The sequence below is a fragment of the Pundamilia nyererei genome, unplaced genomic scaffold, assembly GCF_000239375.1.
Source record: "Pundamilia nyererei isolate P.nyererei 1_Seehausen unplaced genomic scaffold, PunNye1.0 scaffold00023, whole genome shotgun sequence".
Classification (NCBI taxonomy): domain Eukaryota; kingdom Metazoa; phylum Chordata; class Actinopteri; order Cichliformes; family Cichlidae; genus Pundamilia; species Pundamilia nyererei.
The window spans coordinates 2,511,047-2,538,617 of NW_005187424.1; the positions used below are offsets into that span (position 1 = coordinate 2,511,047).

Here is a 27,571-nt window from a genome sequence, read left to right on the forward strand (position 1 = left end):
TTCTTCCTGTTAAAAGGGAGTTTTTCCTTCCCACTGTCGCCAAAGTGCTTGCTCATAGGGGGTCATATGATTGTTGGGTTTTTCTCTGTATCTATTATTGTACGATCTACTGTACGATATAAAGCGCCTTGAGGCGACTGTTGTTGTGATTTGGCGCTGTGTAAATAAAATTGAATTGAACTGAAAATAATAGTTTAATGTTTAGTATTTAATGTCTTGACCGCTACAGCACACAATTTTCTCAACTTTGGGATGTATGAATAAATAAATTTGATCACAGTATGGTGACATATCTCAGAAAAAATCTGAGAAAGGTGAACAAAGAGAGGACAAAAGACGTGCAGTCATCTGTAAAAACACATGTGAAGGCTCTCTCAAGATTTGGGACTACATTCAGCCAGTGGTGTTAGAGATCTTGTCAGAATTGATGGATTTATGAACACATGAAGTGCCAGCAAATTTTGGTCCACTATGCAATATCATCAGCAGATCTATGGCAGCTTCATTTTTCAGGAGAAGGAAAAGAAAGAAAATCAAACAGTGGAACACTATCAGTCATGGATTGGCCTCCCCAGAGCCCAGACTTCAACATTACTGAAGCAGTGGGGGATCATCCTGACAGAGAACAGACCAAAAGGCAGCCAACATCCAAACAAACCTAGAGAACTTCTCGTGAAGTCTACATAACGGCATGAAAGCCCGAATGCTGCAAGTGAGTTCAGGCTGCGTTGATGATATAATATCATAGGCATAATATAATATGAATAATATATGTTAATGGAAAATTTTGACTTTTACATTTGTTAGAATTGTACATTGTACACTTTGTTTACTTATATATAGGTTTTTACCAATCATGGTTTTTGCCAGGCCAATATTGTAAATAAGAATCTGTTTTTATTGGTGTCCCTGGTTAAATAAGGGTTGCATTGACTCACTGCACCATCTTGTGGTACAAACTGGCATGATAAGAAGACGCAGACCAGTACTTGATTTGATATCTTTTAAACACAATACATATTTTGAGTGAGAGAGAGAGAGCACTGGATATGAAACAGTGGATATGACTGAAGCATACGAGGATATCCAGAATTTTAGTAGGATCAAAAATAACCCAGGCCACAAGGACTTCATTTCATCATCATTTTTATCTGACATTAAATCTACTCAATAGTAGACTTGTTTAATTTTAGCTCGGTCTCTCATCAAGACTTTAATAATTTATGTTCTTATTTCATTTCTGTCTTCGTGATTTGTGTGACTAGTCATTGCACTGCAAACTTCCACCTCCCATCTTTCGTTCATTTTGTTTAGCCTCAGATTCCCATGCAGCTTTAAGGGCACCTAGCCCCGTGTGAACCATTTCAGCACAGAGTCTGCTCTTTCTTTGTTGCAGATTAAGGTTGAAACAAGTATGACATAGGACTAATGTGAGTCAATATAATAAGAAGGCCGCCTCAGTGTCAACTATATACATTTAAATTTGTGTAACATACTGGGATATTTATAATTAGAGCCATTTTGTCATATTTTGTAACTGGCAACTGTGACCACATCATTTCTTCTGGGATTAATGAAGTATTCTGATGATTCATCTTACATGAAGATAAAGACAAACATTCCCTACTATTTATGACCTGAGCTGTATATTTCTTAAAAATCCAACAAACCAATTGACCTGATGGATTATTCAGCCTTGGAGATACTGAGATAAAGACATACTTCATCCAGTAACACTCACACTTGTTTGCAATCCACCCAATAACCAAACTAGTGACTACTGTATGGTTAATTCATTTTATTCAGTTTATGAGTAACAATGCATGTATTTGATATCTGAATATCTGAATATTAATTGCAATTGAAGTGTTACACAGGCTCATATATGAAAAGAGTATTGCAGGAATCACACGTCTCTGTGTATGAGACAATGATCTATAAAAAATATATATACTTAAATATTAAGCTATACAGTTAATTAGATACAGAATATGTTCGCATTGCAAATAGAAACCTGAATAGATTCCTACTGTTCAGGTACGCACAAAATAAAAATAAAAACATTTAGCTGTTGTTCAAAAGTCCTTTCACTGTCCTGGACCCAAGGAGAATGTGAGGTATCACGATGTGGGGCGATCGTGGCTCAAGAGTTGGGCGTTCGCCTTGTAATCGGAAGGTTGCCGGTTTGAGCCCCGGCTCGGACAGTCTCAGTCGTTGTGTCCTTGGGCGAGACACTTCACCTGTTGCCTACTGGTGGTGGTCAGAGGGCCAGTGTTCGGCAGCCTCGCCTCTGTCAGTGCGCCCCAGGGTGGCTGTGGCTACAATGTAGCTTGCCATCACCAGTGTGTGAATGCTTGTGTGAATGGGTGCATGACTGGATGTGTAGACGCTTTGGGGTCCTTAGGGACTAGTAAAGCGCTATACAAATACAGGCCATTTACCATTTACAAACGATGTGCTTTAACGTATGCTCTGCTGGTCATAACGTCTGAATTACTCCAATCAAAATGCATCCAGAAACATAGAGAATATTCCCCTGTGGAAAATGGATATCCTCTGTCCAACCATTGAAGAACTGGATAGGAGGAATGGGCCTAAAGAAATTGAGGTCACAGTGCTGGCCCATCTTGACTATGGATTCCTTCCACTGAAAGCTTTACTCAGCGTTTAACACCGCAGCAAAGCTTTAAAAGGTTTGGATCACCCTGCTTCCCAGCCGGACAATCAGAGTGGTCCTTCTTGTCATCTGCCAGACTGTACTCCTCGGTCCGGTGCGCCTTCCACCCGAGAATCATCAGCAGGACGATGCCCATGACCTTATAACCCACCTGTAAGCCCAGATACCTGCAGGGAGTCAGATAAGTAATAAATGCATGGCTCAGATTTAGATGAACTGCACACCTGTTTGATATGTATAGACCAGTCCGAGGTGGACAACAAAATCCAAAAGAAAACCAGCAAAATTCTATCACTAAATTTTAAAAAAAGTCTTTTTGTGCCACTGGATGGACAATATTCTAGTAAAGAGCATCGTTTACAAAATGAGGGTATGAATCTTGTAGGTCACTGCCTGATTGGTTCAAGGGTTCTCCCTTTCTCCCACCTGATCCCCTCAGAATTTTGACACAGATGGAATCACATCTAGAAAATGAGCCTGATATCAAAAAGTAGCTAAAAACAGGAAACCTTTCATAGGGTAAAATCTGTTCTGAGCATCCAACCATCCCACTGGGTGATATGAGCCTTAAAAAATAACCCAGAATGCACTTTATGATGTTTTCTCCAGTGAATTATCGGAAAAGAAATCAAACATTCAGGATTTCAGCGCTTGCTTCTATTACTCTACAGCACAGACATTATACCGGTGCAGTTTACTGACATGATAATGATATCATGCTGATGCTCATAGTAGGCTGAATTTTTTTAATGTTTCTTTTAGGCTCTCTTTGGTGTCGACTCTGTTTTACACAGTGGACACAAAGACATCACAAACGTCACTTTCTGCCACCAGTTCAGCTCTGACCACAAAACACAACCTTTGATAACAGTACAAAAAAGTCTGTTCTGAGTGATAAATGTTCTCACCGGTTCCTCAACATGTTGTTGTCATAGTAACCACAGCTAAACTTCTTTTCGCATACAGTTCTCCACCTGAGGCACGATGTGTCGATGGCCATCCCAAAGAGAGCAGGGGCCGGGAGCCAAGCTGAGATGGAAAAAGAGGTCGGGGTTAGCAGGGGTGGCAGCTGGAGTTACTCCCATCATCACAGTGCACCTTTTTTCTACCCATAAAATGGCAAATGTGACCTTGATCTTGACAAATGTTTGAGTGAAGACCCATTTGGTGGTCAGTCTATGTAAATTGGATTAAACTTTGACCAATATTATAGGAGGAGTAATGATTTTTGTGAATTCTAATGAATGGCAGAAGCCTCGCCGTGTCATACACTTATTGGTCCTTCAGCAAAATGAGCTTAAAATTAAATCAGAAAAGATTTTTAAAACACGGGTGATGAAATTAATACCACTTCCTACTTATTTATGATTTATTAATTTCTTAAAAATTTGCACCATTTGTTAGTTTACTTATATAGCTGGCATAGTTTATTCCTGGGTTCTTTATACAACCATGACCACTGTAGTTTTTATAGAGCCTATATAGGGTCTTGGAGGTTATCTTGGACTTTGGGGGCAAATGAACATAAAGAAATGTATCATTAACACTATAATTTGTGTTTTAATTCAATATTGCACCATTTTCTTCCCTATAAACTACAAATGTTTCTGGAGCATCAGCCTCTTTAGTAATACGGTAATCCTGTCTTACCTAGCAGTCTCATGAGTAGAAACTGAATTCCTATGGCAAATGACTTCTCATCAGAAGGAACAGATCTGAAAACGCAGGAAAAAAATGTTACACGAGCAACATCTGCATTTTCCATACCGTTTTATGTGGCAGTGATTAATCACTTCATGAACTCTCACACATTAGGGGGTATAGGACACAGATCAGTGAATGTTGTCCTTGGCTTTTGGTTGCCAATCAAGGAATTAGAGACGGAAAAGCAGTAAAACAAAACAGGAGGTGGAAACGAGGAAGGCGAGGAAACTAACGTGCCAAAACAGAGAGAGACAAAAGCAAGGAAACCTCAGGAGACACCAGGAAACAGCATAAGAAACATAAGAAACAATAACAATAAAAATCTTAATAGAGCCCAAAGCTCAACAAGAAGCTACAGGAATATAACATAGAGCCACTGTCCCAATGCAGTTTTTGCAGGTGAATAAATATCTATATAAAAATTCATAAAAAAAAAAGATAAGTATTTAACAACGTGGACAAGCACACTGTAAAGTGCTACCCGTCAGAGGGTTGTAACTTTGAACTCACCTGAGCACCATCATGTACATGGGGTTGTGCGTTAGGCAGGCGATGAGGGATGCTAGAGCGATGACGATTATGACAGGGTGAAGAAAATGAGAGCAGCCATTCTCACAAGGACCTGGTTTGGCCTTAGTGCTGGCAGTGCAGCTGCAGTTGGTATACTCCTGTATCCAGAGAGAAAGCAGAGATTATATTTTTTATATTATATTTTATATGTTACCTGTTTGTTCTGATATGCATGGTTTTTGTCCTGTCTCGGATTAAGTTATAATCTTTTGTACAGCTTGTAATGCTGTTATGTTTTGGCTGATTGTTGTTTCCCAAAATTAGAACATCAGCAGGTGATTTAAACGTTGAGAAGGTTAAATGGAATGGAGCCAGTTGAAGCAGGGATGACTCATGAACACCTGAGAATGAGAGGAGCCCCCAGGGCAGAGCCAGGACATGCTGGAGAGGATGTCTCCCGGCTGGCTTTGGAACTCCTCAGTGTGCTCCCAGAGGAGACTGAAGAGGTGGTCTGTGCGTTTCTGCTCTTACTGCTGCCCCATGGACCCCATGAATATGGACCCGGATAAACAGCAAATAATACATGGATGAATGAACGCTCTTTCTCACATAAATGTGAAAAGATTATATTTTTTCAAGAGAAAAAACTGCAAGGCTCTGGTTAAAAACAGATCAAATTTCCATTGATATTCCTGATTTAATCAAACTAAAATACATAAAAAGAAACCTGCAAAAATCGGAGACATTTCTCAAGTAGATGTTTGAATTCCACATTCAACTTTGCACTTGTGAACATGTGAATCCACATCAAAGATGAAATAATTATCGCCTGATTACTGAGCATTAATCCATTAAGCTAGCTGCAGCCAGCTCTGTCTGCGTCTGTGCCTCAGTGGTGGGCTTACACGCTGAGTCAAACTGACTAATGTTCGAATAGCGGTCACACAATCCACCCACTGAAGGATTATTCACAAGCTGTGACGTTTAAACGCTGCAGTTTTTTTCTCTATTTTTAAAACAGCTCTCGTTAGTTCTGCGACTAATAAGCATCGATTAGATATTGACTGTGAGTTGCTTTGGTTCTGACTGAGCGAGACTGAGCCTAGACTGGAAGGTACTAGTCAATCAGACACAACATGTCAGTCTTAAACTTAAGTATTAAACTATATCACTACCTCAATATGAAATCCTAAGAACTAAAAGCATTTAAAGCCCTAATTACTTTCCGTTAATCCTTAGCAAATAAACAACCAAACAAAATGCAATGGCTGCCTTACTGTGGCCCTGTGTGGGCACACCCAGTTGGGGTATTACGTGTGGGTTTGCCCTGCCCACAGAGTCCCATAGTTTACCCACAACTACCCACTGTGGGCTCACGCGGACATGTTTGCATGAACACTGAAGATTCAACATCCAGGATCCAAGTAAGAACAGCAACGTCAAAGTGGCTCTGTTTTACTTTCATAATGTTATACTAAAGTTTTAATCTAAGATACACTTTAGAAAAGCCTAATAAACCTTATGGCTTAAAACTATAACTATAAGTTAAAACTATAACCTTATAAGGAAATAGTTACCCTGACGAGTTGATTTTTGCAAAGGCTCTCGATGGCATTTTATTTGTGGTATGGATTCCTTGCAGCACTTTAAGCTCTGAAGTACATTACGCTAATAAAGGTTAATATTTCCCAGAGTGAGCAATTTACAGACGCTGTGCAGGAGCAGGGCCAAATGATTATTCTTTGATCCCATACAGAGAATAAGAAAAGAAAACAATTTTTCCCCCCTCTGCTCTAAAAACAAATTCATTCACTTACACGGCATCCACATCTCATGTGATTACTCTGCACCAGATAATCTCACAGATTGATTTGGATGATTTATGATAGGGTAATTTTTTCCACTTTTATCCGCTCGCCAGTTAAAAATCATACTGTATTTATACAGCTAAAGAAAACATTATAGCTTCACATAACATAAGCCTATTTATTTTAATCAGCCATTGTAAGCAACAGATGCAACAGATGAACAGTAAGCAACAGATGCCACTGACCCGAATCCTGTGGGTGTTGTCGGGGTCTTTGGTGAAGTTCGTGCAGCCAGCGTGGCACGGAGAGATGTACTCAATGCCGTCATAGCTGCACACGGGATTAAAGGTGCTGTTAGGACAGTTGCAGTTTGAATAGCAGCTGGGTGGAGACCTGCGGAGGACAGCAGAGCAGCGAGTTAAAGAAAAAGAAGCAGATATGACTGAAGTTTATTTATAATCCAGTGCTTGAAGGTGAGGGACTGGATCACAGGTCACTACCATCGGTTCTGAAAGGTGATGAGTGCTGGGTGGTGTTCTTGAGAGCAAACTGTGTTTATAATCCCGTGTAGATGTTAGAGCCAAAAAAAAAGAGGAAAACTCTCAGTGTTTCCATCAAGATGATGACTCAGGAAAAAAAAATATTGGTTTAATCTGTCCAATAAAAACAGACTTGGTAATCTTTAAAAAACTGTGATTGCAGCACTTAGACTACTCTGGCATGTAATCCCCATGCACCAACACCACACACAACATATTTAAGGTTGTTTTAGTCCTACACATTTTGCACATACAAATCTGGACAGATTATTTTTGATTTCACATCAGATCCATCTTGATATATGTTGATGAGCAGTATACCTTTATCTTGCTATTAAATGTAATTCATCTCATTATTTTTATTACATTATTTTATTTATTATTTTATTCATTTTTTTTAGCACTTTGAGCTTTACATGTAGCATAAAAGATGTTATACAGATTAATAATATTACTGTTATTTCTATAAACCACACAAACTCACCAAGACTGGCTGTTCTGGAAATGATTGACCTCTGAAACCTTCTGTGTTGAACACCCCATCCAGAACAGAGGGATGTAGAAGAGGGTGGAGATGGTCAGCATCACCACAGAGAAACGTGGGATGGCCTTCAGAGAGAGACCCACCCTTTTCATGATGACCCCGCCAGCCAGCATCCCCACAGCCACAGACGGTAGGTTCACAGAACCTGGGAAACATAAGTTACCGCTAAGTAAAAAAGATGTGAAAATCTCATGATGTCATCTTCCGATGACACCCATGAGCTGAAACCCCCCCCAAGGACTAACTTTCTATATGCTGGATCCCGAGCAGAGCCAGCAAAGCCATGTTCCAGCATAAACTGGAGTGGAATTACATTTTACAACAGCTTGAGTGAAACATTTACAAGTGAACAAAGTATTTCTCAGAAGTCTGAAAAGTTCTCATGTCCAAACTGAGTTGGGACATTTTTTTAGCTTTGACAGCTTTTTAATTTGTATTCTTTTTGTTGAGGCTATAATGACTTCAGAGTGACGTAACTTACAGCCATTATCAGACCTTAAGGCGGACTGACGCTGGCACAAACTTCCAGCAACAACATGCGCGCTGCCAAACATGGATGTGCAATTTGAGTAAAACTGATTTTCTTCAGTGCCATTGGTTTCCTTTATTACCGTTTTGAAAATTCTCCTTGGATAAATGAAGGGTGTGATACAGTACTAGCTTCATGCCAAATGGAGGTGCTTGTTCAGACTCGAACCTGAGATTTTATCAGGGCATACATTTGTTTGCCAACATCCTTACAGACAGAGAGGCCAATTTGTTTAAAATGATGAAAACATTTTCATCAAAGAAAAACTGGCAGCTCGACTGCTTTGGAAAGTTGCCATATCAAAAGTGAACCTACTCACTGCAGAGAATCGATTAAATGATTTTAGCACGCAGTTTAATTTCCACTCTCCAGAGTTCATAAAATGTTTGAAACATCCCATTAAAAGTGTTCATTATTACTTGAAATATTTAACAGCTGACACTGAAACGGCTGCAGTAATCTGAAGAATGAGCCAAATGTGGCCTTTATTGGCCGCTGCAAGAGTCTGTATGAAAGAAATGTGAACCTGAGCGGCGAGAGGATGATACACGGACGCCAAAGAGAGGCAGGACTGAGCACACATCAAATCAAACACAGGTAGTGACCAGAGGCCTGAACACCGAAGCAGGATTTGGACTTATCGGGGTGGCTACAGGGTTAACTCTGTGTTTTCAGTGTTACTATGGCAATTCACTTCTCAGCAGTCTACATCGTCATGGTAACTTATGCTGCAGAGCAGGTCATATTCCAGATTAGGGATAAGGTGCAAAATCACCACTTACTGACCAAACGCTTCTCTGGAAAATAGCATCACCATTCCTGGAAGTCTACGGTTTTCTAAGAGCTCTGGATCTCTCAGGTGCATCAGTAATAATACAGATTCTTAAAAGCAGCCTATTTTGTAGCTTTTTCCCCCATTTCCTGCACTTCTGCCCTACTCGTTGGTGTTGACCTTATTTCATGTAAAGGAATAATAATTTCTCACATGCCTCTCACATTAGCACTATGGGGCAGCGAAGTCTGTTAACTCATGGAGGACATGGGAGAAAAAGTGCAAGCCCACATAAAAGACATGGTCAGCGTATAAACAGGAAAAGATAAGCTACCACTGGGAAGGACAGCGATAGGGAGTCCACTTACAGGAGACATGTAAGGAAAAGCGATAACCAAGTAAAACAGGAAGTTGAACTTAAGTGGACAAATGAACTAACATAGCAACATGAAAGAGGGAGACAAAAATGAAAATAAACATAAGAAGCAAAATAATGTCCAAAAAAAATCAAAGGATAATTTCACCAAATACCAAACGAGATCCTGGAACCATGACATCTTTACTCTGGTACCTACCAAAGAGCAGGTTGGCATATACGGCTGTAGTTGCATACTGTCGCTCCAGATACTTGTTAAGGAACGTAGCAAGCCCTGCAATAACCGACGAGAAGCAGCACTGGGCCAGGACAAGGATCAGGAAAAGAGGGCTCAGCAAGAGGTCGACAAACTTTTTGGGAAAACCTGATCAGACACAGATGCAAATAACTTCAGACACTCTGATTTTTACTCTGGTACCATTTACTTGTTTTTTGTGACAAAGATACACAAAGCTATCAAACTAACAGATCTTTGCAGTTGGAATGTAACAAACTCACTCTTCAGGAAGCCCAGCAAAGAGCCCTCATCTTCTGAGCCAGACTCACTTCGAGTCACCTGGAAAGTATCGAGTAGCATACAACCATCAACCATTATATGCACAATCCCATCAGATGAGAGCATGGCTAGAACCAGTGGTGGAATGTAACAGGACATTTACTCTAGTATTTTATTGAAGCACAGTTTTATTGTACTTGTAATTTAATAAACTCTTTCTATGTTATGCTGCTTTCTACTTCTAACATTTACTTCTACTTCTTGAATATAGCTCATAATATTGATTTAAAAAGCTTTTCTTGATACATAAATCCACATTTTTTACGCTGGCTAATGACGTCCTAAGAAGTTGATTTTATCACATTAGAGTAATGTTTGTAGTTCAGCTGAGACTACAAAACCTATCAGAGGGCATGGCATGAAATGGAAAGCATAGTAAAGTTAATATTTGCATGATCAGGCCACTTGTTAGTCATGTTAATGGTCTGATGGTGCACTATGCAGGTGTTAGAGGGGATTTTGGCAAGTGTGGGAACCCACCTGGAGGTTCTAGTGAAACACTTCAGAATAGAAAATTTAACTCGAATTATAAATGAGCCACCTAATAATTTCTACTCTAAGCTCCAGTGCATGTGCCTTCTTTGTAGACAGATCTTGGTCCTACTGCTACTCTTTCTACATTCTGCGGTGCATTAACAGATGTTGTCTGAGCTCACCAACTCCTGAGCCAGAAAACACCAAAACAACAGGCGCAAAGATAGAATTTGGCACTTGATGCTGAACAACATCATCAGCTTAAATTGTGACGCCTGCCAAATCCTTCTCGAAGAACTGGAACACACTTGTTTGGGCAGCTATTTCGAAGCAACAGCTAAATTAGCTTTCGTTTCAGTGTTCAGTATAGTTTTATCAAACGCTGCTTGCTGAGCAGTCCTTACCTCTGAAAATAATTTCTTATCTTCTTCTCCTGCCCCCTCTGTCATAGATCTTTCTCCATCGTTTTTTTCTCCCTGGGAAATACAGAAGCTGTACCTTTAGCTTGCTGACAGATTGGGTGCCAAATTGCACAAAAAACCCTTTATGTGTTGGCTGATATTTGTTGAGCTGTTTCAAATCACCCAACTGAAATTCCCTGAAACTTAAAAAAAGAAGTTAGTTCATGCTACAGAAAGTATGTTCATTCCTCTCATTCCTCTAGAGGTAGCAGAAGGACCACGAATGCAGCTTTACTGACTTCTTATTGACTTGCAGCATGGATGCATGGCATTGATGAGGAGAACAAAATGACGCTTGCAGGAAAAGACATATGAAGAGGATATATGAAGATATACTAGAGTTAGACATACAGTGATGGGGTTTGGGTATCTGGAACACCTCAGGATCCTTCAAAGAGGATCTTCAAAGTGTAGCTAGGTAGAGGCCAGTCCACCTGATCGGACTTTGGATAAGCAGTTTAATGAATGGATGGATGGGTGAGGCAAAAGAGAACCACTGATAAGATGTCCTAAAGCAGTCAAACATGAGTTTAAGTCCAAAGAGTCTTGCTTATAGATTTCTTTCATTTACTACAGCAGCATTTTTTTTAATGTAGAAAAACCGAGACATACTGTTGCTTCTTAGTTAACCATAATAACCGTTCAGCCATCTAAACTGTTACTTTGTCACTTAAATCCACACATTGTATCCAACACACTCCTAACAGGTGCCAGTAATGAGCCCTGAACTGTCAGTGTCTGAATGGTGTATTTTCATCTTTGTTAAGGGAAAATAAGCAGTTACTCATTACTCACATGTTCAGTGAGTAATGAAGACAGGGACATTTATGGGAGGCAGCGGCACAAATTCAGACATACAGAAGAGCATATGGAGGCTCCAGAGGATGAAAATCTCATGGGTTTGATCTCAATCTTTCGAGGAGCACTTCAAAGTTTCTCTCTCCTTTCATGCGACATTGTCCTACAACATAAGCCTCTGTGTCTTTGTGCTGCATTCGTGTGACGTGGGAACATTAGACTGAACTGACAAGCTCTGCACAGCAGCATTCAAAATCACCCAAAAGCTGTCAAACACTGCAATGAAAAGATTTCTGTGGAGTTTTTGTCTCTCAAAAGAATTCGTTTAGAGCCTGCCCGCTGTTAGTTTGAATCTGCGCAAAAGTTTAAAAGACGCATCATGTGTTTCAGTGGTTCTCAAACCTCTCCCTTATTATCATGTTTTTTATTTGCATAACTCAACATTCATCCATTGCTTATTTATGATTTATACTGGGGGAAAAAGGCTGATGATGACCTGTCAGTCTATTACTGTTTGAAGATTACTTCCACTTTTTGTGTGCAACTTTCAGCTAACCACTTCCCCTCTGTGTCCATCGATAACATTTATGTAATTATGTCTGCTGTTTGCTCATTCCTGTTAACTAAATCAAAAACCGCTGTTGGGAAACTGATGACAGACTGGATTATGAAAGATGCATGTTTTTAAAGGTTTCCAGCAGGGGGCGTCTCCTGTGATTGTAAAGAGAAGTCAAACTATATACAAATCTGTGGGTAAATGGCCAAAGTGCAAACTAGATTTATGACCCCAGGTTGGAGGGCAATTTGCTACCATATGAGTGTCCCCTCAGTTTCACAGTCAGAGGCATCCCTCTGTCCTTGTGTCTGGTTTCAAAACATGCAGAAAACAATCATTTGCTGTGTGAACATGAGAATTCCCGGCAGCTAAGTTAGTTTTAAAAACACAGTCTATGATTACTGGACTAAAAAAAACCCAACACAATAAAAAAAACAGTTCATTAATGAATATTTACCTTAGCATGATTGATGTTTTAAACTGGCACAGTATGTTTTAAAGCTTTAAGCTGTGTCAATGTTGTTCTGTAATTTTCCTGCATATGGTTTTATATTTTAGGAAAGAATTATTGTAAAAAAGACTTTTCTACGTCACAAGAGCTCACTAGAAGTTCTAATTTTTTCTAATAACTGTATTTTGGCCCACTTGAACTTCATTGTTTTTAAGTCAGTCAAGTTAAAGCTGGAAGTGAAACTGTGGTTTCACGAAAAATGAGGGGGCATGCACTTCCTCCTTATCTAGTCATAGATAAGCATAGTTAAGCTAAAACTTATCTAATATTTTTCTTAAAGCATTTCACAAGCGCAGATTTGTATGTGAAATCGCTCCACTGAGGTCACCAAGACTGAAACTGTGCCTTAAATAGTGAAAAACTGAAAGAAAAACAAGAACAAAAAACAACCTGCAGAACTTACATTAAGCCAGCAGAGGTCAGTCAAATGTGACATAGAGAATATTGTCCTTTAAGTGTCAGATCCCTGTTTGCTTCCAATATTTACAGTTACATTATGGATGCTTCTTGTGGACTGCACAGTCCTGACATGTGCTCTGCTGTTTAAAAGACTTCTATAAGAGCAAGGCTTACGTGGTCTTGTGAAGCCATGGTACGCGGGAAGAAGAAGTAGGGGATAGAGGTGAGAACAAGGCAGCCGGTAGAGATGAGCAGGCCCATCCACCAGGCACCGATCCAGCGAGGATCGTCGGGTCTGAGTTGGAGCGCAGCTTCTCCTGGAATTATCGGTGAAAAACGCCGTAAGACATCCATACCTCTTTAACCCAATCAAATGACTTCCAGACTCAGCTTTACCCAAATCTTTTTTGTTCACGTCCACATAGACCCGCAGCATGACTGAGCCCAGCAGGTAGCCGATGGCAGGCCCGAATACAGAAACTGCAAACAGGATGGCTGTGAATGATAAGAGATGGCAGGCTGTGATGGACCGTTGAGCTGCAGCCAGTCAAATACCTTACCATTTTAAAAAGATTGTATTTTTCCTCTAAAGCCTCCAAACTGATTCTAAAAGACTCCAGCTTTAACCTCCAAGCTATTTTCGCAAGTGGGGTCATTTTTGTACAATATTTCATACGGGAATATTTTTTTAAACGGTTCCATCTGTATTTATCCTTCATTCATAACAGATATTCTCAAATATTCCATGGAAAAACGGGGGTTAACCTGACTTATCTCTGTGAATCATGCTGTTATAAACATCACTTTGGGGAGTACATTTCTGACTCAAGGCTTCTGCAGGAATAAATCTTGATATTCAAGGTCTGTTAGCCACAGTTTGATGCAAAGCAATAAAGCATGAGATTTAAAGGGGAAAATTAGAAATCAAAGCTAATTTTCTTGCAAACAGACATATTTCATCTTTATCTTTATAGGATCTTTATCACAAAGATTTTGAATGACAGCCATGTTTTTCCTTAAACTCATTGTTGGAAGAATTAACACTTCTACTGATGACTCGAGTCTACTTGACAGCGTCGACGAGCAGTACTTTAAAATCTAAGCAGCAGCTGGTTTCTGAACACTTCAGTGATCTGATATCATCCTCTAAGCTGTCTGTAGACAGAGTGATGACTTTAGTTTTCAGTTTCACCAACACAAAATACTCGTACTTTCACTCCTTGTGTTTGTATATTTATCAGGGGTTTTTTTTCACACGAAACCCTGCTAAATAATTCAGTTTAATGTGGTCCCATCAATCTTTGAACTGCAGGTCATTCACCTATGTAGAGAGGGGAATTTGCAGGCCCAGCAAAATCATCAATGTAGGAAATCCCATAGGGCTGGATGGGCACTGATCCGACACCAAAGAGCAGCTGAGCGCTGGCCATGAGCAGCCACAGGTTGTTGGTGTCGGTCAGACGTCTCGTTTCATCACGGTTGCACGACTGTGTGCTGTTTGAGGTGCTCTGCAGGTTGCACATTTCGTGGCGATCTGGTATCAACACACACACACACACAGGGTAGAAAACAAGGAAAATTATAGTTAAAAACAGGCCAGAAGACACAGACGTACTACTTATTTCATTTCCTGGAGCTTCTCTGACCCTCCGCTGACACTCTGTATGACTTTAACTGGGGGCAAAGCGAAAAGGAAGAAGAACATTGTTATTGCAAATGAAATGCCCCAGAGGTAATTGTAATCTTCTTAGCTTTCAGAGAGTGCACAGAGATTATGAATTTCCTCCTGATTTATGCAAAAGTTCAATTGGGGAGCACCAGCAAGGCTTTCCAAACACATGCTAAAGAACACAGAGGACCAAACAGCAGAAACTTGTTTGACTCCCACTGAGTCCTATGGAGCCTTTGTTAGAGGATGCTGCAACTCTTAAGTAAAGCCTCATAAGTCTTTTGGACATATTTGTACACTTGTAATCCCCCTCAGCTCTGGACAGAGTCACAGGAGGGCAGTGTCAGCGGAGACAGAGCAGCAATGTGTTTATAGCTTCATCTTACTATGTAAAACAGAGCCGTATTCATACGGCTGAGACAGGAAGTGAGGCAAAGTCAGCATCATGGCACTGATGGCCATCAGCAGTCCACCGACGCCGATGATGCGAGGACGGTGGACCCGATTCCCAAAGTAGCTCACGAACACAATCAGTATGCTGTTACTGATCTAAGAGACAGAGAAAAAAGTCAGAGAGGAGCCAGAGGAAGCACCACACCTAATGCATTAAACTCAGGGTGTCACTGTTGTGCAACGCTGCATCACTTGGTGCAATCTAGCACAATTCAGAGGTAATTTAAGGATCCATAATTAGATGTCACTTTAATCTGTATTTGCATTTCATTTATCCAAATTGTGGTCGTTTCTGCTGAATCTTTTGCACACAACTTGTATAGCACTGTAAGTGCAGTTGGTGCAGTTCAAAGTGCTTCATGGGGGAAAGCAACATTTAAAACACGTGTGTGCAGTTTGTTTGTTGTGTTTTCCTCCCTGTCACTTCCTGTGTCTACTGTGCTGTTCCCTAAGCTTGCCTCTTACTCTGCACACTGATTTCCAGGAATGCTGAAGCTATTCTCTGCTGCAGGAGATGATTGGTCGGTATGGGGTCATTTTGTCTTATTTTGATCTCTTATCTTTTGGCATTGTACTCCGATAAGAAGCAAACAACATTAGTAACACAATGTTAAACCTGAAGCTGCCTCACTAAGCCCCTGACCCTACCTCGTAATCCAGATTTCTGGAGACAGAAACAATCACAACAGTAAAGCTCCATGTAACTGAGAGGAAGTGCAGAGCTGGGTGATAATTGTCTGGATTTATCACTTTAATGAGACTACACATTACACATAATCTTTTGATCTGGCGTTACTGAGAAAATATCCATCAGAGCAGCCTTAAAGAAACCATAAGAAGAAAAGCTAAAGTCATTCTTCATGGAGTATCGCCACAGACAGAAAAATGCAGTTTATTTGTGACTGTCTTTGACAAACAGAAAACATTTATATGTGTGTGAAACATTTAAAGCTCACTGGAGTATAAAAAACCCCCCAGAGTGACCTCTGCGCCGAGCGCGTACAGAAACAATCTCTCATCACTCCTGACGCCTGCATTTGCAATAAAACTGTTCCAAAATACTCGAGTCCCACTCGGATTGTCAGGAAGTGTGATTTTGATTTGTTGCTTGCACTTCAGTTCCTCCTTTGTCATCGGTATCCTTGAAATAAAGCTATCATGAGCCTACACTGGATGAGGGTAAGTTATTGTTGGCTCCCACCTCGTGCAGAGAGGAAATGGTTCCCGAGGAGTAGCTGCTGAGGCCGTAGCGTCTCTCGATTGTGCTGATGGTGCTCTTGAAGTAGGCGCTGTACAGCAGCTGGGACAACTGCAGGAGGCCGTGGCAGAGCACGAACAGCTAGGACACAGAAGACAGGTCTTTTTATTCTTTCGGTTATGTTCGTGAAATAGTGGAGTGTGGAAATATGCAGGAGGAAAGACAAAATGTGCAGCAATGGGGGATCTGTAGCTGAAACAGGGTGAAGTCATAAATGTCAGCCGTGTCAGCTACTCTGTAGCAGTTTCAGCTGGCACCATTACAAAAAGCCTAAAATAATTAGTCTTAGAGGATTAAATTGTTTTTAAGAACACAGAACAATTCAGAGGAAACACATTTTCAAAAAGGCATCTCCACTTTGAGTACAAACTCATCTGCACCGCATTCCTTAAACTCCTTTCCAAGTATTACACAAGGCTTCAGGCATACCAACTAAAGACTTTGCAGACAGTTAGCCTTTTTCTGCAGGTAAAAGTTTGTGTTTTCTAACCTAAGAGCAAAAAACAGGTTATATTTTTAACATCAGTTAAAAAGTTTATTATATACAGTCAAACATATGGCCTGCCAAAGCTCCCAGTCCTGGTTACTGGATGGTTTTTGTAAAACGCGAAAAATTGCAAAGAAGAAGGGATTAAGCTGTGAATCAGATTCATTATATGAATTACAAAAGCATCACATGCGGCAATGTAAATACGGTATAGTTTTTTTTTAAAGAACATTAAAATTATTGAAAATGTCCTGGAATGAGATCCAAGCCTTCACATCATTTTCTCAAAGTTTTAATTTCTATACTGTGGTTAAAGCCTGAGGAGCAGAATCTACTAAAAATGTATAATAATGTTTTCTGCTTTGTTTTTAAAAAGTTATTATGCATTTGTTTTACTCCACTAAATGAGGTTGTAATGAGGTATGAGTTTCTAAGTTTTAGGTTTCTTAATGATTCCTAGAAATCAAAAGTAAAGTTGCCAGACTCATGATTTGATTTTTTTCTGGAAAACGGCATGTCTGCACTGCAAAAGCAGTAATGCATTAGCTCCAGAGCACAGATCCAAAAGAGGAATGAAATCACTTATCCGGTGACAACATTTTGGGATCATTTCAGGAAAACCGCTTCATACTGCGTCTCCATCTGGTTGTGGAATTTGTCTTCCAAGACTTTCTCTTCACACCCAGACCAGAGTCGCCCCCTGGATGGACTCCCAGTGATCTGAAAGACGAGTGACTTGCTTCTCTGTGTCTCAGAAGGCTTTCACAGACGCACTGCTTACTTTTTGCTCCGGGGGCCATGGATACTGCATTGAAGATACATGTTAAGATTAGCGGTGAATTTACTATGAAAACAATGATAAATCCCAGCTTTCAGCGTGTTTACCAGCTGCCAGCTCGTCTGAGGGAGAATAAACTCTGCATTCGCCTCAGAACAGTTAATGCTCCTATTAAAGTGTGGCTTTATGGTTGGTTAGCACACACAATGGATCCTTTTACACGGCTGATAATATTTCATCTTCATTTTCTGTCAAATAGGCTTCAATTACCTAAGTGATTTGACAGCACCTATCTGCACAGGCAGGCAAAAAACTTCTTTTGACCAAATTAAAATGTTTCAGGTCAACTTTGACCTCATTTTGCCATTTTAACAAAGTCAAATTAAAACAAATGCAAGAGTCAGATCTCTGGTTCTGTGCAGGAAGCAAGTCTACCAGAAGCAACATTTAATCTTCAGTTATTGGAATGCCAAAAAATTAAAGACATGTCCAGTTAATCCTGATGAAGCAGTGTTGCATTCTTTTTAAACCATTATATGATATGCATCACAATTTCAACTTCTTCTGTAGATTATTTTTGGGGGAAAGGAAAAGCGGGGGGGCAGGTGTTTGTTTCTTTTTTTTTTCTTGTCAAATTCTGTTCTGACTGGAGACAAACAGAGGGTCAGCTGTACTGATGACAGTTTTAACACACAAATGTACACAGACCAGAGAAAACCAGCTTAAGCAGAGATTTATATATAAAACCCAGCCAGTGGGAAAGTTTGGGGACAGACAGAGAGAAGTAAGCACAGTAATGACCCTACAGTTTTAGACAATCCCCTATGAACAGCATTCGGTGAGAGTGAGAAGGAAGAACTCCCCTTTCACAGGAAGAGACCAACGCCACCAAGCTCAGGGTTTATGGTCATTTTTTAAACAGGTTAAAATGGCATGAGACCTCATAGATGTGGTTAGCTTTAAGGATGATATTTTTTGACTGCAACTGTGTTTAGAAAAACAAAGACGTGCTTTTTTTTGGCATTAAATATCAACACAATCAGCATTTAATTAAATGTGGCAAATGTTTGTGCACTCAATTTCAATATTCTCATCCCTGTACTTAGAGAAAGCCTAGAGAAGCAACTTACGGTGGCCCTGAGAGGCCAAACGGACTGCAACTTAAGAAAACACCAGGAATAAGAAAAAACGCTGCAAAAGCACACAAAACACAACGGAAATAGGAAAAACGACAATGGAAATAGGAAAAAAAGAGATTTCCAAAAACACAAGGGAAGTGTTTCTGGGGAGACAATAACCCGACGGATCAGTTGCAGGAACCAAAATATGCTAAGAATTGCGCTGGGAGACAATTAAAAGAAGTGGAGGATCTGTCTGTTTTGTGAGGAAAGAAAAGATGAGAGGTAAGTGTGTTAGCCTAACTATTAGCCTAAAAATCTGTAATCAGTATATGAAAATCATGATAAAACACACCTAGCATGTTTCTAACTGGTCCGTCCAGTTATTGTCTCCCCAGAAACACTTCACTTGTGCTTTTGGAAGAAAATTTTATTTTCCTATTTCTGTTTTCGTTTTTCGTATTTCCGTCGTGTTTGTTGTGCTATTGCAGCGTTTTTCTTATTGCTGGTGTTTTCTTAAGTTGCAGTCCGTCTGGCCTCTCAGGGCCACCGTAGCAACTCCTTTACATGCGCAACAAGGTCAGTCTTGTCACTGTCAAGGGTTAGGGTTAGGGATATGTCGATATATTTTACTTTAATGCCAAATCGCATGTTTGGCACAATACATTAGCAAATCTGTCCCATAAAGAGCAGATAGTAAAATAAAGGTAAAGAAATCAGGCATTTGCTCACGTGAGGAGAAGAAAAGGTTGGACAAAGTCTTTTCAACATGTGGTTTAAATGACAGATTCTGATCTGTATGTTTAAATGCATGGACATGGCTTTTTTGCGAATTAAAAAAAAAACAACTTAGATTTTCCTCCATTCAACTGTGTAAATTGGAAGGATTGTTCTACTGAAAGGGAAAAGAGCAGATAATTGTGTCAGCTACATAAAAAATTAATTAAACTAAAAAAAACTGCTGTTTGTTAAAAGGGAAACTTTTTTTTACAAACTTTAAGTATTTGGATTCTCTGAGCATTATTCATTTACTTCTCCTTTTTGAACACTTTTAGCTCTCTATGATTGGAGGTCATTGTCCCAACCTTCAACCCTGCTGTGAAGGGAAGAATTGAGGGAAGTTCACTCTTGAATTCCAAAAGCTTTTATTTTCATGGACACGGGTTGTGGTTATTTTGTTCTTATATGTGTTCTAGTCAAAAAAAAAAAAAAAAAGAGAGAGAAAAAAAGGGGGAAATAAAAGGAAAAAAGTGCTTGAAATGTGTACAAACTCTCTGAGGATACTTAAAAGAAAGTATGTGCACAGGTCACCTCCCCTTATTGTCAAACAAACATAAAACAGATTTTCTGCACAATAGCATCGTGAACAAAGGAGCGCTGACATTTAAAGCAGTTCTGAAAAATGTGCTTATTCTCCAGTTGAGTAAGACTGATATATTACTCATATATCAGTTTGTTAAATATACTGGAATGATGCATTCAGGAGATGGTTTAACATTTTCAAAACCGCACATTCAGCGCTGACTGCCCGAGCCTCGAGTTTTAGGCCGCGCTTCAAATTGTGCACCAATCCAAGAAGTAGACTAGTGCACAGCCTCCTTAAAACCTGTGAATACCAATGGCTGTATAAAAGATACTTGCATGTTAAAATGCCAAACTTTATACGGTAGTATAAATGAACACGGTTCAGGTTCAATTGATATTTCCCCCCTTTAAAACAACACCATAGCTCTCCTAGGATTTTATTAAATTTATTAATTAGATTAATTAGCAGGTGATGTTCCAATACAGTCCCTGAGTTCTGATTCTTTAAAATTTTAAATATTTAATGTCAAAATTAAGAAACTGAATGTTTCATTTATTGCGAATGGTTGCAGTACCTTCGCAGCCCACAAGGGGGCAAATGAAAAAAAAACTTCGGTATTTCACCTTACAGCAGAGGTGTGCAACTCCAGGCCTCAAGGGCCAGTGTCCTGCAGGTTTTAGATGCATCCTTGATCCAACAAAGCTGATTGTCTCAACATGTCTTGAAGTTCTCCAGAGGCTTGTTAATGAACTAGTTATTTGATTCAGGGTGATATATAAAACTAACAAGACACCGGCCCTTGAGGCCTGGATTTGGACACGCCTGCCTTATCGTTTAGAGCTTATTGCGACGACTGCTGTCGTTATTTGGAACTACTTTCAAAAAACCGTATTGAAGTACCAGTATATGTGCCAATATGGCCATTTTTACTCTCTAGAAAACACTCGGCTGCTCTCTGGTGTTCACCTGCGTTTGCAGTTTGTGCTAATCTGAGCACAGCATCTGTCTGCAGTAGACATGGCAGCTGTGCTTATCTTCTCACCATACCCTGATAAAGAAATACAATGCGATTTGACTGTGACTCAGCCACAGAGGCGAGCCTCATGCTCAGATGCAGTGAGGCTTTCCAATGCTTCTTATGCTCCTGATCATGATGTAAACACTACATGCCCCTGTGCAGAAACTTGGCCCAAACGCTGGCAGAGCTATCCTTAAAGAGAGGTTGACTGTGTCACCTGGGTGTAGACTCCAGGTGTAGCTCAAGAGGACCTAAGAAAACAAGCAGAATGTGCTCTTGAAGCTGAACAAATAGAGAGCGGAGCGTGGTGCAAATTGTAGCGGTATCAAGGAAAGATGGATGGATGTGATTGCTTCGTGTGAAGCCTTTGTTGACCGGAGAACAAAGAGCACAGCTTTATAACTTTTTAGTCATTTGATGTTAGACTGGAGGACAACAGCTATTCAAAGCTCTGGCGGTACAGTCTGACCGAAAAGGCTGCAGGAATGATTTAGAAACAGCTTTCTGACAAATGGCTTGCTGTTCCACTCATGCTGAACTGCTCCCATTGTCTAAACATAACACTGGACACCTTTGAAGTCCAGGTGCATTCTCACAAATTTCACTGTGTAGTCTCAGGATGATGTGAAGACACCTGCAGGACGAGTCTCGCTGTTTCACTGTCCTCCATCCTGCTTATGTTTGCTTGGCTTCAGCGGAGGAGGGCTTTAAAGTGAAGATAAACAGGGAAAGATTTGCAGCGGCCGGACCCACCACAGGCGACGTGAGAACATCGAAGGTAAACACTCAGAAGATTCCAAACTCAAATAAACGCTCTCCCTCTGGAAAGCTAAGAAACTTCCTCCACCCCCCCAGGCTTCCGAAACCTATTACTCATATGTGTCACTCACACGGTGAAGAAGAGGAGTCATTTCTCTTAGAGTTTTGAAAGCAACCACCAGTGTTTGCATTAATATTACTCACAACTCAAGAACAAACTGTTTTCCTCCCATTACTGCCGTAAAGGGAAGAACAACTGCTCCTTTTGGCACACGTTCAGGCAACAATTCTCCTTCAAGTCAGTGCTTTGAGTCTTTTAATAGCAGAGCCAAAACACATAACAAAACTGGAGCTGGATGCGGATCCCGAACACATAAAACTGCTGTCAAAAGGGATCAAATGAAGTTATTAGTAATGGAAAAACAAAGTTGTCAGCATTCTCTTCTGTCAGGAATTTATCTGAAGCAGAAACATGATGAAATTTCCACAACAAGGATCCGATTAGCAAGTGAGAGAGGAAAAAAAAAAAGAGCTTGTGCTCAAGGCGCTAAAACTGCTTCCCAAAGTTTGGATGACTGAGTGACAATCAAACAGCAACCTCTGAGCCAACAAAGGCCTTATATGCTTTAGTTTAGTCTTTGCAGTTCCTCTAGTGTCCACTAGAGGCTTCAAAAGTGAGCCAATCCTCAATAAAACCCCATGTTAAAACTTTACAGCAGATATAAACATGTTTACAGTCTGCTACAAGAAACTGTTTTAATCTCTGCATTGAGTTTTTTCCCCATTTTAAAGCATCACAGAAGCATTTTTCATTGTTTCCATGATGGCGTCATTTTTCAGCCCCAGAGGTTCGCCTTTGGTGAGAAACACAGGCGGCCATGATGCCTCCTAGGCGTCACCTCACCAAACTGGCGTCCCTGAACTGGCCCTGTGGGCTGTGTTTGTGCTGTGGGGGTTTCTTTTGGAGCACTTTTAATGGAATCAATGCCTGTTAGCTTCATCTAATAATCTGGCTGTGGCAACACAGTAACTTCCAGCTCCAAACCCCCCCCCCCAAAAACACAACAACAAAAAGAAAAACACAATATAGTGGCCAAAACTTGTGTACTTTAAAAAAAATGTATTTGTTGCTAAAATGTGAAATAATTATTGGCCCATAGTTCCCACGTTGCTGCCAGTCTGTTCCAGTATTGACGCCCCTTGATGCTCTTTTACCAGTAAATCATGATTTCATCCCAATCTAAAACCTCATTTCCACTAAATAGAATTGTGACATCTCAAAATTGCTCACAACAAAGTTGGACTCGGTTAGGTCAATGGCTCTTCCAGTTACTACCACAAATAAGAATTGACTGACAGATGCAACCACCGTGGTTCATCCCAACTTCTGCTGCTTTATTTCTATATTTTTAATAATAATGACAAAACAAGCAAATAAGGTGCTGAAGCATCTAAAATGTGGAAGTTCAAAACTAATGGGTGATTTCCAAAAGCTGCATCCATCATTTACATACAAAAGGCTGCAGTATCCTGTACTATAAGTGAATAAAGAAAGGTTAGTGCTTCATTTCTTTTCCATATGAAAGGATGGAGAGCTGCTGTCAGCCCCTGGTCCTCACTTTGAGAATTTAAATTAGTCAAAGCTGAACATTTGTCTTTGCTTCTGCAGGTAAACCAAACCTAATTTTACTTTTTAATTGCTTTTTAATCGCTGAGTAATCTTTTTAGTTTTCCCTCCACACACCTTTCATTTAATAATCTGTGCTTGATTCTTCTGACCGTGGAGAGGTCCACACAAAGCCTCCTGGGAATGTTTCAGGTTCAGTTCATTATTTTCAGTTGTGTTCTTTGTTACATTTCATCCATGTTGAGTTTAGACTCTGACTGTTGTGAATGTGTGATGTGGTTTTGGATCAGCAGTAACATCTGGACTTAAGGCAAGTGTGTGTCTGTACATGTTTACATAGCTATGTGAGGACAGATAAATTGTAAGTTTACTATACTTGTGGGGACCAACAGTTGCTTATGAGGACAAAGTGCCCGTCCCCACAAGTTTGAGGGCATTTTTGAGGCTCAAAATGTGGTTTTAGGGTCAGGGTTACAGTCACAGTTAGGTTATGTTTAGGTTTAGGCTAAGGATTAGGGTTTGGCATTCATTTGGGATGTTTAGGGTAAGTGGCTAGGGGAAGCATTATGTCAATTAGATGTCCTCACTAAGATATGAAAACGAGTGCGTGTGTGTGCGTGCGTTTGCGCGCGCGTGTTTTAAAGGTTGTTTAAATTCTCAGTCTCTGTCAAACATTACACTGTAAAACACTCAGATTTAATTTATGCAGAATTTGATGAACTGCTTGAAAACATTAAATAAGAAATTTTGAAGCCTTTGACTTCAGTGTGTAATGCTACCTTGGGTTGCTTGAAAGGTGCTTCATAAATGAGTTATTATTAATATTATTAAGAATAACATCCTTAACTAAAGCCAAAAAAAAATAAAAATCTTTAGTCTGACCATCTTAAGGTGGATCTTTGCTTGAACCTGTCAATAAACTTCGTGAAGTGAATTAAACTTAAATGATTTGCAGTTGATGAATTAAAGTCCCCCCAAAACTTTGTAAAAATATAAATTCATATAATATCAGACTTATACATCTAAAACTCCAAAGCTCCCTCTTTTAACAACCTATCAAAATATATATATCCAAATGAAAAAAGGGATTTTTTAAAAAATTTATTTATCGCTAAACATTTTTTACACGTTTGATTTAAAACGGAGTCCTTTAAGGTTTTCATTCTGAACTAGATGAAAGTGCCTAAAATTAGAAAGCTTATTTAATTTATAATTAATTAATATAATGCATCTTTTACATTAGTGGTATTAATACATTTACTCACAGTAAACAAGTCTGTAACTGAGACTTTGCACTTTACCGTGTTGGATTCCTCATCGTTAACCTCCCAAAGTGAAAAGGGAGAAAAATGTTTGATTTATAATTACAAAAATTTAAATCCCTTCCTGCCTTGGAAATAACATTTGATTTTGGCGGGGGTGAACTTCAGTTTGTGCGGAAAGATTAGAAACACGTTAATTAAGATGAAAGCGGCAAGTTGTTCCCTGCAGGTCACCTCCAGCATCATCAGCCCAAGCAGCAAACACCGCATTTAAATCTGATTTCAATTAGCTCAGATTGATTTTTTTTATTATTATTATTATTATTATTATTATTTTAGCTAACAAGAGACTTATGATCACATTATGACCGATTTTATCTTGTTTATCTCAGGTGAAGCTCGGTTTGCGCTTAGGCAATCCTACCCAGAGGGCAAAATCCTCAAGTTATGGAGGGAAAAAGGTGAAATGCCCTCAGATTAAACCTCCACATTTATGTGGCTCATTATGTTTGCCGCGGTAAGGTGCGGCTGCTTTCATGCACCCACAGGTGGGTCCACTGAACTCAGTGGAGAACAAAGTGGAACGCTCCCCTTGAAGCCGAAGTAGAAACTCAGTTTGTGTGCATAAAGTCGCGCACACCTCTAGGATAAATGCGCACACGCTGCGTCCTCTGCGCAGTGCCAGCCGGTGTCTCACCTTTATGCTGCAGCGGAGCGTCCTGGGCTTCTTCGCGTCTCTGCGCAGATTCGCGTCCATCGCTTCGGCTCGGGGCTCCACAGTGAGCAGAAAGGCTTCCTCTCCAGGTTTCATGTTTGCGTCCTCCCCCCGCTGCTGTGTGCGCTCTCTTTTCTTTTCTTCTTTTTTATGCCCGTCGCTGATGATGTAACTGGACTCAGCCCACGGCTCCACGCGTAAATGTTTTGAAACTTGTGAAAAGGGAACAGGTCTGAGTCACGGGGCGCAGCGCTCACCTGTGACAGTTGAACTGTTTGTTAAAGAGCGGAGTCCCCGGTGTTACTCACCGCGTTATTCACACGCAGACGGGCTCTAATGTGAGCAGGAGTGTTTGTCAAGTATCCAGCGAGCCCCGTATTGTTCTCCAGCAGCTCATTACGCGCGGTATGCGCCACTCAGAGCTGTTTTCTGTCCCGAGCTAATGAGCAGAGAGGGAAGCAGGGAGAGAGACTAATGAACGAAGCCGTTTAGAGGTCAGTGTTTCCCCACAATAAATGTTTAACAGCGTGTTGATTTATTCACGTGGATTTTTACGCGGTGCAGAGAAGCTGCAAACAATTCCAACAGCTGAGATCCTGCAGACAACAGAGGTCACAATCACCTTAACGTTTCCGTGAAGGAAACTTACCCGCTGGAGTTTGGAAAACGCGTTTAAACACTGCTCACCTTTACCAGCATCCCCCAAAGAGCCACAAAACCACGTGGATGATTAACTTTTCTGTTCTCACAGTAAAGAAACGAATTTTCATCACTTTGTCCTCAAACTGTAGGTCTGTGATCCCCCCAGGCAGCACTCGTTAGTGTTTTGGATAGTCTAAATGAGTGCTTCTTAAACTTTCCACTTTGGAATAAAAAATAAAAAATAAAAAAAAAGGATTCAAGGTGAATGGTAGTGTTTAATGGGGTGTTTCCGGGCTTTTTTGTCAAAGTTTGGCTGGACAAGAACAAGATGAGTTGATGGGGTTAGCACAGGAAATCTGAATATTTCTTCAGAATTATAAAAAAGTGGGGAAAGCAGGTGTAGAGAATACTGGGCCTGTGTCCAGCCATGTGTCCTCAGACAGATGTTTGATGTGCAGAGCTGCTGAACATCGATTCTTATTGAATGAACATGATCTATTACAAAGTTAGAGAGAAGTTTTTAGACTGTCTTCCTCCTGGGACCCAGACTCTGGTGGGGGTGCAGCAGAAAACTGCAGAAGAGAATCACTCTCAAGCTGAGTAAGATTTCAGTTTGGTACCAGTGCTCAATCTAGAAGGGATTCCACACATTTCCACTAAAAACACCACAACATCACAAACAGATCCTCAGATCCTGTCCACCATGATTTTCTTCCGACGGAGATTACCCAACTTCTCGTATCCGCAAGGAAATGGCAATGGACTTGTCCTTATATAGCACTTTTCCACTCTGTATGAACACTCAAACATGCCTTATTGACCTATTCGTTTTCTCCTACACCTTTTTAATATTCACACGCGACCATACTCCAATCGATGTATCAGATAGCAACTCAAGGATACTTAGACATGCTGACTGAAGACTGGAGCCGCCACTTTCTGCTTGGTAGATAACCTGCCTCCTGAGAGGTAGAGCAGGTCTTTCCAAGAGATCAATATCTGTTCTCTTTCAGTTCTTTGAACAAGGTGGAGCTGCGCTCTCTTATCTGGATATCTAAACATGCTCTGCAGAGACATTTGGACTTTGGACGTGAGCAAGTCTGAAAAACATCAGCCATGATCCAGACTTTGCACTGTTATAAAGCTGTCTGCAAACACACTAGTAAGGAAATTTATTGCGTCAAACACTGCAGGAGTTTTTACATATGCATATCAGTTAACCACAGAAATGACTTATTTTCCACCTCACTGCTCCACATGTAAAG

At 40.3% G+C, this 27,571-nt stretch overlaps 1 protein-coding gene across 2 annotated transcripts; it reads right to left on the reverse strand.

Annotated features, from left to right (window-relative positions):
• Positions 1-2,398: 2,398 nt before the first annotated feature.
• slco2a1 (solute carrier organic anion transporter family, member 2A1) lies at positions 2,399-26,116 on the reverse strand. Of its 2 annotated transcripts, XM_013909338.1 has the most exons (15): positions 25,647-26,116; positions 16,538-16,675; positions 15,270-15,432; positions 14,536-14,748; positions 13,611-13,709; positions 13,389-13,531; positions 10,894-10,965; positions 9,958-10,015; positions 9,659-9,823; positions 7,723-7,927; positions 6,945-7,092; positions 4,892-5,049; positions 4,328-4,392; positions 3,586-3,706; positions 2,399-2,844 (listed from the first exon to the last, which is right to left on the reverse strand). In XM_013909338.1, the coding sequence occupies exons 1-15, from the start codon at positions 25,758-25,760 to the stop codon at positions 2,661-2,663; spliced, it is 2,046 nt and encodes a 681-aa protein (XP_013764792.1). In that variant the 5' UTR covers positions 25,761-26,116; the 3' UTR covers positions 2,399-2,660. The 2 variants fall into 2 exon arrangements, with proteins under 2 accessions (XP_013764792.1, XP_013764793.1); XM_013909339.1 differs by lacking the exon at positions 10,894-10,965.
• Between the last annotated feature and the right edge of the window lie 1,455 nt (positions 26,117-27,571).

Bases quoted from the DNA above. Each gene is read 5' to 3' on its own strand.
- slco2a1 (XM_013909338.1), bottom strand. From the start codon at position 25,760: ATGAAACCTGGAGAGGAAGCCTTTCTGCTCACTGTGGAGCCCCGAGCC. The intron at 9,824-9,957 runs GTGAGTTTGTTA...GTGTCTGATCAG, and splicing joins TTTGCTGGGCTTCCTGAAGA to GTTTTCCCAAAAAGTTTGTC. The intron at 2,845-3,585 runs GTGAGAACATTT...GACTCCCTGCAG, and splicing joins AACAACATGTTGAGGAACCG to GTATCTGGGCTTACAGGTGG.